General features: G+C 53.4%; 3 protein-coding genes across 3 annotated transcripts in view; all 3 read right to left on the bottom strand.

Annotated features, from left to right (window-relative positions):
* Nucleotides 1–2636: 2636 nt before the first annotated feature.
* On the bottom strand, nt 2637–4875 carry VDBG_06838 (C6 zinc finger domain-containing protein; the record flags this gene model as incomplete). Its single annotated transcript, XM_003003230.1, has 4 exons — nt 2637–3174; nt 3231–3341; nt 3683–4533; nt 4675–4875. The coding sequence occupies 4 exons, from the start codon at nt 4873–4875 to the stop codon at nt 2637–2639; spliced, it is 1701 nt and encodes a 566-aa protein (XP_003003276.1).
* Nucleotides 4876–7074: 2199 nt separating this feature from the next.
* On the bottom strand, nt 7075–7794 carry VDBG_06837 (predicted protein; the record flags this gene model as incomplete). Its single annotated transcript, XM_003003229.1, has 1 exon — nt 7075–7794. One exon carries the CDS (start codon nt 7792–7794, stop codon nt 7075–7077), a length of 720 nt encoding a protein of 239 aa, XP_003003275.1.
* Nucleotides 7795–8595: 801 nt separating this feature from the next.
* VDBG_06836 (DNA polymerase gamma) overlaps nt 8596–9116 on the bottom strand; it is a gene marked incomplete at both ends in the record, with an annotated part of 3456 nt that continues 2935 nt past the window's right edge. The window contains one exon of the mRNA XM_003003228.1: nt 8596–9047. Within this exon, the coding sequence (XP_003003274.1) occupies nt 8596–9047 (452 nt within the window). The remainder of the gene's footprint in view (nt 9048–9116) is intronic.

The following is a 9116-nucleotide window of genomic DNA, read 5'->3' as shown; positions in this document are numbered from 1 at the left end:
CCTGCAGCTCCAAAGACCTTGACTTGGAGCAAGACCTCAACGTTAAGGCACCCAAAGCGCGTTTTCCGGACACAAAATCAACATGACCGGCACACGGAGCTCTATCTTCAACCCTGGCGACCGTGTAGTGGCACTGGAGAGAAGCGGATAGTGGGATCGCGTTTGCAAAGGGAGGGGGCGGCGAGGTCATGGAAGCTGATGTGGAGTAAGACTGGTGGCGCTCAATGGTATGAGAAGGTTGTCATTACGTCTGAGGAATACAGATATCAGCGCTGTCGATACATGAAATACCGAGGCTCACCAACCAGCAGGAGGCGACATGGAGCTTCATGAGATAACGGGAGAATTCTCGTACCAAAGACAGGCGTATTGAAACAGTAGACTGCGCTGCATGTCAGAAACAAGATGAATATCAAGTCAGTTTATCGAATGCGCGTTATTTCCGCGGCATAAACATCTTGTGTGAAGCTAGCTACTGGTAATGGCACGTTGAGTTGCGGGCGTTAGTCGACCTGGGTGGCTCTCCCGTCGCGGCGGTAATTCAGTAGCCTGCGGCATGAAGTCTGCTCTTGTTACTTCCCCAGCACATCTTACCTGTCGAGGCTTGTTCTTTATTTTCCTGTGCCTCAGCTCTGACGTGGTTTCAGGGGCCCAAAAAGAGTTTATCCCCGAGGCCCAGTACGATCATGTCTGTGGTCGTGGCCTATCCCATTGGTACTAACTGCTTTCCCCTTTCGCTCATCGACCTGTGGTCTAAAGGGGCTAAACAGCAGCAAAAGCCAATGGCTGGAGGCGGGTCTTGTCCTGTAGATGGCTCTTCAGCAAGTTTGCTTGCGCGGCCTGGGGGTAGTACCACAGGATATACATGCTTTTCAGATCAGGGTGTGGGATGGCTTAAGTGAGAGATTATTGCAGGACAGTGAGGCTTACGTTCTGGCCCGATCGGGCGGTGATGGACATTTCTTGACAATCATTGGGCGCAGACCCTCTGATGTGAAGTATGATAGATCATTCGGTATGTGACAACGTGACCTGCAACGTAATCTCAAAGACCGTGGTTTGGCATAGTGTCTTGCCCCAGAGCTAAAACCTACCACAGTATCCAGCTTGAATAGTCACTAAGCGTTCCGCTGCTCAATGTCAAATCGGTGCTCCGAAGCTCTACTCGATCGTATCCCTCTTTTCCAATGCCGCTGACTGCTTGGCAAGGGAGGGATCAAGCCCATCATCATGAGCTCTTTTGATTCGTATGAATGTGGCAACCGTCGAAGATGGCGTATTGTGGCCCTCATGTGTCTCTAGGACGGCTAAAATCCCGATTGAGCAGACTCTCTGGTGTAATCCCCTTTCCAGGTCCGTAAAAAGAGCTTTGGAGGGTACGCTGGAGTTCCGTATCTCGATTAATCTTCTTCGGAGTCTGTTATAATCAAGGATCATATTTGAGATCTTGAAGCTCTGAGTTGGGTAGATCACAGTCAGCAAATCGTCTATCAACGAAGAAAAAGGGCTTTGGGGCAGACACAGAAGGTTAAGGTTCATTGGGCATCCCACGACCATGCCCTGAATCGTCGGCCCGAACGGATACTAATCGTCACCTTTGATTTCAATGTCCTGCGGATGCCTCAATGATCAGAACTTTCGTGATACCTTTGGTGTTGCCAAGTTGTTTCGGAGAGTCACCGACGACTGTGCCATGAAGGCTGTGCCATTAAAGGGCATACCTCGTCAAAGTCAGGCTCAAGGAAAACAAAGTCCATTGTCCCGATTTCTCGAAAGACCATTGTTGAGAGTACATTGAGGCCAGGGACATGCTTGATGAAAAGATTCGAACGTCAAGGACATACGGTTCTCAGACCTTGAGTCACTAGCGGATATGTTTCTCCCAGCAATAGCGGACATGAGGCAACTACTGGCCATGCAAGTCGATTGGGACTATTATATTCAACCTGTGCTCAATCTACTTAGGCACATGACCCATGGTGCATTGGCAACGGACCTTCAGCCTTGCGGACGCAAGATTAGTAGTTCAGTCAGGCTATATTGGGCAGCTCTCTTGCGTCACCATCCTGGCCTAACAAGCCACATCGACAATCTGCAACGTGGCGAGCTCTTTGTATCCGTATGCTGCGACGTGGCGAGCATTAATTCAGCTGCACGATGCTTCGGAAGTGCTATCGACGAAAAGCCCGGTTCTTCGTCGTTTATTCGGTCATTGGAGGCTTTAGTTCCCTTGTGGCTGTCGTGCTCTACGTCGGATTTGTGCCCACCCTCAAAGCCCAGCACAGTAGCCTGGTAAGTCATCTTTAGCACATTGTCTCTGGATCATTCATAGGCTGATGGGAGTTGTATTTCGAGTCAGGCCCTCCACGCCAGAATTCTCGGGCGTCCGTCGAGAATGGGTCTGAGCTCTCCGAAGGCCCAAGTATGACACCAGAGTCGTAAGTCGAAACGAGAGTGAGCATGAAGCGAAGTTTGTAGTCAAGTTATGAAATGGATATCTAGCCGGCCCATATCATCAATGTCAGCATCTATACACCCCGCCCTCTGGATAAGCCCCCTTATCCCCTGCCCTGCGGCGAACACGACCGTCCTTTGCCGCATCAAAGCATCTGCACCAATTATTGTCTTCTCAGTCCTCAAATCCCATCCATAGAAGGCATACCTGTCGGTAGTCCGACCTCTATCTCGTTCATAATGGTCTCATCTGTAGCAATGCTCGTCATGACTTCTTCGGAACTGTACCCAGTCCAGTATCCAGGGTTGATCTGCGAGGCCTTCTTCGCGCGGTAAATCTCCTGCGCCACGCCCTTGACCTGCCCTGAGGCTGTGTCAGCTGCTCTCCAAACACCGGAAAGCTCGCTGAGCGCACCAATATTGAGCCGCAACTGCTGACGCAGCTCGTCGTCGTCATGAGGGATGTAAATGAGGGCCCATCGGCTGAGATGGACGATGGACGAAAGTGTGATAACGCAGGTGAAGAAGTGAGTGTGCGATATCAGTGGGACACGGTGTGTAATCATCTTGCTGATTTCGGCGGCTGAGGTTACAGTATGGTTCGTGTGGGCATTGAAATAATCTCCCGACGGCACCGGGCGATGAGGCGCACAAGACGTAACGGAACGGGTCGGAGACGAGTCGAGCTGGGAGAGCGGCTGGTGCAGCATGATAGAGGTTCTGACAATATAAATGATCAGCAACAACTCTGCAAGTTCTGACGAGCGACTACTTACGCATGTGTCATCATGCTAGCCTGGAAGATCATCTCATCAGACTGCACTTTTGGCTGAGCGCATCGCGCTTGGCAGGCGGTAGGTGCATCCTCCAATTTGTCAACAACGCCTCTATACGGGCCAAATTTTCATCCTCTGGTCCAAAGATAGTCGGGACTCGCATGAATTTTCCTAGATTCGACCCGCGGCAATGCGGTAGGAGAATGAAGAAAATTCACGTGTCTCGCCCGAAAACTCGCGGTCTTCAAGGTCTTCGAGATACATGGGCTGCGGGATATTCTAAGAAGTCACTGTAAGCAACTCTGGCAGGATGAGCGAGATTGTGCTTTTTGAAACTCACGCCAGACAGGAACTGATGCTCCTCGCAAGGCAGGCCAACGTCTGCAGGAACGTCGAACAGCAGAAAATTCGTCTGTCGGTGTACGCCAGCCACCATGCCATCTACGACGTACAAATCCCACCACGTTCTCCGCCAGCTTTCCTCCAATATCGGTATTCCGCGCCCGTGCACGGTGGCGTATGCGCGGGTGTTGAGCTCAATCTCGAGGGCGATGCGCTCGGCATCAGCGAGCAGCTGCCGAGCCTTCTCCTGCTGGCAACTGCCGTCGGTGCCTACGATGAGGAGCGTAATTGCCTGGACAAGGAAACCATCCTTCTTCGTGGAAGGATCTTGCACGAGACGCATAGCTTCCTCGAAGAAGGCCGCGCGGGCTGGCCCAACATCGACAAAGAGGGATCCCACCCAGCGCATGGCAGCCAGGAGGGGCTCGATATCCGCATCTCCAAGAACGCGGAACAGCCATTCCTTTGGCAAGACGAAGGGGTGACCGGCATGAAAATGTCGATAAAAGGAGTCGAGGCAACGCTCGGCGGGGTTTTGGACAGGTCCATGCGTCGGGATTAAGTCGCCATGGTGGCTCAGGCTCAGCTGGTTCGATTGATAGCCATTGGGGTTACCGAAGGGCCGGTAGAGCTGCAGATTGTGGATATCGCTGAGATGCGGCGTGCCTGCATATGCCGCTTGAGGCGTGTTGGGCAATACCGGACCGCCAAGAGCGTAGGGAGCCATGGAGACCGGCATGGCAGCGGAGGTAGTTGCTCCCAGCAGCATGGGACAGCTGTCGCCAATGCTGACGGTGGACGTGGGTGGTGACGAGGATCGAGCTCGTTTGTTCGGGTTGGCGGCGGTGCCTCGTCGCGGTCCCTTGTAGCCGCGGCGGGACGCTACGTAGACGCATTCCGACTCGGACGCTCTGCAGCGACCGCAAGGGTTCTGCCCGTCGCACTTGAGGTGCTTGCTGCGCTGCAGTCATCAGGTCAGTCAGGGCGAGGACAGAGACGCAGCAGGGGGGCAGGCTGTCAAGACGCGGGGTTCTGGCGTAAACCGGAGTCGCAAGGCAAAAAGCACGGTGACATGACTCTGAGGAAGGGGCATCTGGCATACGCAACCTAGACATGCTGCCGGGGTGGTCGGCGGTTGAGTCGGGCGGGCTTCACTGGTCGCCGACGAGGTGGTGTTAGGTGAATCGCGGGAAGCAGGTGGTGTTGTGTCGGGCACCAAGATCGAGTGGTTCGGGGATCCATCGCTCGTGGATGTGGGATTCGAGAGTGGAACCTCGGGGTTCAGGACTGACATGGATTCCATCGTGAATGCACTCTTCGGGGATTGAAGATGATCTACCCTGTACTAGATTCGGCATTCGACCGTCACAGGGCTGGCAATCGTGGGGAGTGAGTCTCGTCGTCAAGAGAATCGCGACAGTTGCCGTAGGTGCGCGCAGAGGAGAGAGTGGTTGAGCTAGGAGGAAAGAAGTAAAAGAATTTGAGGTGTTCCCGTCAAAGTGGAACGAATATGTGACGTGCGACGTACACGCGTGCCCTGAACGTTTCGCTTTGTAGTACACACGTACGAAACGGTCGTACTTGGTGCAATGCAGGCGCCGGGTCAATAGATGGGGAGTGCGTTGCGGGAGGGGTTCGGTCGAGATTGGAGGACCTTGTCGTCAGAAGACGAGGACCGGAGATTTGCTCAAGGTCGTCTAGTTCGCTGGTTGGCTGAGAGAGGACCTTGAACAGCTCCCTTTTCCCATGCGAAAGAAACAACAGTTGGCAGAAGAGGCTAGCAAGAAAGTGATTACCGACGGAGGGCATAAGAAGTGCAAGCTGTCGAGACGATTGGAGGGCCAAGGCTTCAAGGAGGAATGGTGAGGAGTCGCCCTCGGTTGCGTGCGTTTTGGCGTAGCAGATTGATTGAAACCGAGTGCGAGTGGATTGGATCGGTGGCCAGGGTTGCACTGGGAATGTGATCCAGTGCATTACCTAGGTAGATATTGGCGTGGATTTGATGGCGGCTGCATCCGATGACAAGCTCACCTTGCCGTGTGGCTACCGCGGAGAAAAGATAATATCCGCCGTCTTCTCACTTGGCCTCCATTCCGCAAGGCATGACGTCCGAACACACAGTTGATGTACGATTTGAGGGTTAGCATGTTCGGGTAGATGTGGGATTCCGGCGGACCTTGGCCCAGGCCATGTTATGCCCAGATTCTCAGAGCTGTATCCCCCCTTGGATAGGTAGGGTATGGCCGGTTCCAGAACCGAACCAGAGCCTGATTTTAGCTTGCTCCTGCGAGACATTCATGGCGTGTTTTAGGGGCATCTCGCGTGGCGTGGCTGCCCCCAACACACGAAGCGGACAAGGACTATTTGTGATGGACGGCGTCTCCGGCGCTTGCCTCCGACCGTTTTGGGTGGACGTAACAAGAATCCTGGGATCTTGGCTTGACTCCTGTTGGATACTCCCCCCCCCCTTTTTCGTCCCCAGGTGCCGGGCTGCCATGTGGTCCGTCGTCGTGGATTTCAGCTGTCAAGCCCACAGGGCGCTGATCTAACGAATGTGTGTTACGTCTGTGCGATGGCGTATTGGTGTCCTCTTTGCTTGGTAGAACGACACTACGAACCAAGCTGGCATGATTTATGAGGGTTTAGGGCCCTCAATTGTTTTTGGAGGAAGACAATGCTTCCTCCTTCCCACTGGCCGGTCGAGGGACATCGGTTGGGAAGGTAGGTACAATAGGCATCTAGGTACCTACCCTAGCACAAAGGTAGGCTGGTACCTTCCCCGCCCGGGTAATGGAAGAGAAAGAAGCACCAACCGATGCTCATTACTCAGCGGTCCTCATTCCATCCACCGTCACTACCCCAGTCGAGCGCGCACCTCTTGTCATTCCCGCTTTGTCACCAAGCTTCATCCCTCAACGGTCCTGTGGTCGCTAACCTTGGGGTCAAATTTATCGATTACGGCGATCCGAACCGTCATTCATCATACCCAGTACTTGTGAACGCGATAATAGTATTTCCTATCAGACCGAGCGCCCATCTGGGCCATATGGCTTTGAATGCCACTCCCATTGCAATCACCTTCTGATACAGGCTAGGGCACTGCCCCTTCAACACAAATGCCGCGGAAACCGGCTTCCGGACATCCGTCAAAAGGGACAAGAATTAAACCTAAGGATAGATATACTGCATCACGCACGGGTCGCATGCTCCGTCAGGAAATTCCATAATAGTCGTCGTGGTGACTAGACCACCCTTCGGACTCTAGAATTCCACGTCGAGGCGAGGCCTGGTACTAAAAGCACTCATCTGGCGGCAGGTCAAGGTTCATCCTGAGTTAGAACCGGCAACTAACAACATCCCACCCACTACCAGATATATGTCAGCCAAATTTACTTCACTGGAGGTTGCGCAGAAACTCACCTGACTTTCGAGCCGAACAGACGAGACCAATGCCTTTGTGTTTTGGTAGACGATGGCTGATCTTGGGCAAGTACGGTCTGGCTTAGCAATGCCACGGAGTTTTCTCTTTATCAGATTCATAGCCGTGGGTGCCCGAAGGACCGGCTTCTGACTCTCCGAGGCGAGGAGTCTCGCGTCGTGGAGCACGAGAGCCGCGCTGGACGGAGGGCTCAGGCGAGGGAGCATAGAGTGTCTTGCCCCAGGAGACGCGGCGGGCTCCCTTGTTGGGCGTCGTCTTGGCTTTTGCCTTCCCCTTGATGTCGACCTCGAGCCTGAGTTCAGATCCAGTGGTCAACTTGCCGGCGCTGCTTTTGGCACCAACGGGCTTGCTTTTGCCTCTTTGCTCGAGGTCGGTGTCGGCGAGGAAGGTGCGAAGCGAGATGATGTCGGCGTCGGAAGATCCCAACATCACTGGCATGTCAATGAGCTCCGTAACGTCGCCCACATCACCAAAGCCATCGTCCTCGTCCGGTTCGTCTGCCGTGTTTGCCTGCCGGCCTCCGGTGGCGGGCGAGGGCGGCAGGGCAATCACGGAGGCAGTGCGACTTTTCTTCCGAGAAATGAGAGCGGTGATCTCGGCCCGATGCTGCTTAATGTTTTTGTACAAAAGAACAATCATCAGGGACGTGATGACGAGTGAGATAGTGATCGGGCCGATGAGCTTGGTGTTGACGCCGTGAATGACGTACTGGACCTTAGTTGAGTTGCTGTGGCTGCCTATGGGTGTGCCGCCAACACTGCCCAAGACGAACAGGAAGGCCATGATGTTGGGAATGATATGAGAATACATCTTGTCGTCGTCGACAGTGCGTGTTCAAACCTCTCTTTGGCTTCGTGAGCTTGGATACTGGATCTAGTCGGATGGAGCTGTAATTTCTGTCGCTATCTCATTTCTGTGAGGTTGCTCCTTTCATGATCTTTGACGAGAGTCAGGTTCGTGGGCTGCCCCTACAAAGAAATTTGGGAAAGCTGCCTGCGAGCGTAAGAAGAGAGACGAATGGACTTGGAAGGTAGATGTAGATTCAGTAGCAAGACTTTTGTTTTCTGGGGCGTGGGGCCGACGACTCAGCGAATACATGTTACGAGAAACCAGACGTGATCGTGAAAACCCCTTGGTGTTGAGCGGGCAACCTGCTATGGCCGCGACCCCTCCTCCGCCTTTCGTCATTCCACTAGAGAAAGGACTGGATACATGCTATCTGGCGAGAGGTGTCATTCAAGTAGAGGCACTTTTGCTCTGGCGCTTTCTTTCACTCAGGTATCAGACACGGTGAGGCTTGCCACAAGCATTCAGTCATGAACTTGTTCACCAGCATTCAGAAGTTCCATGCACGAGGTCATTTTGCACTCCATCTGATTATCTAAAACATTACAAGGCCGTGACTGAAGATCCCCATGTCCCATAACCCAACACCCAAACTAATTGCCGACTGTGCGCCTAAGAGACCTTGCCCGTCTTTATACAACCCATACTCGTACATCAAAACCATTGACAAAATAAAAAGGCCAACGAGGGCCTGGTCCTTTGAAAACCATGTTCGTACACCAAATCTACATCCGATCTTCATATCCTGGAGCTTGGTCCTCTGCCATAGCCCGTTTTTTGGCTTTTCCAATCCCACTTCGCCTTGCCATCGTACTTCGTGAACTTGTTGCCCAGAGCGTCAGCCACAGTCAATGGTTCTTCTCTAGGAACCAAAATTGGATGAGAGCGATATGGCAGCACATCCCTGGCAGACTTCTTCGGCGCCTTGGTGGCGGCGGGCAGCGTCTTGCGCTGCTCCTTGAGAACTTCCCTGAGCTCGTTTTCGTCGCTGGTGATTTGTGCCTTTAGGAAGGAGAGATCTTTCGACGCTGGGTCTTCTAGTGTCTCCATAACGGGTACTCTCGGTGTGTAGATGATGTCGTCGAGCTTTGGTGCCAACGCTGGGTCTGGGACGATGGAGGGGTCAAGACGCGCCTCGTCGCCCTTATCAAGGAGGGCATTGATGTCGAGGCTCTCTCCGTGCGGAATGGCTGTGGCGTGGCTCGGCGTGATGCAGTCCATGTCAACCTCTTTTCGAAGACGTGATCAATGTCATGGCA

This window comes from Verticillium alfalfae, genomic scaffold (genome assembly GCF_000150825.1).
Source record: "Verticillium alfalfae VaMs.102 supercont1.8 genomic scaffold, whole genome shotgun sequence".
Classification (NCBI taxonomy): domain Eukaryota; kingdom Fungi; phylum Ascomycota; class Sordariomycetes; order Glomerellales; family Plectosphaerellaceae; genus Verticillium; species Verticillium alfalfae.
Note: the sequence above shows the minus strand (reverse complement) of the source record. Positions and strands in the feature narration are given on the sequence as shown.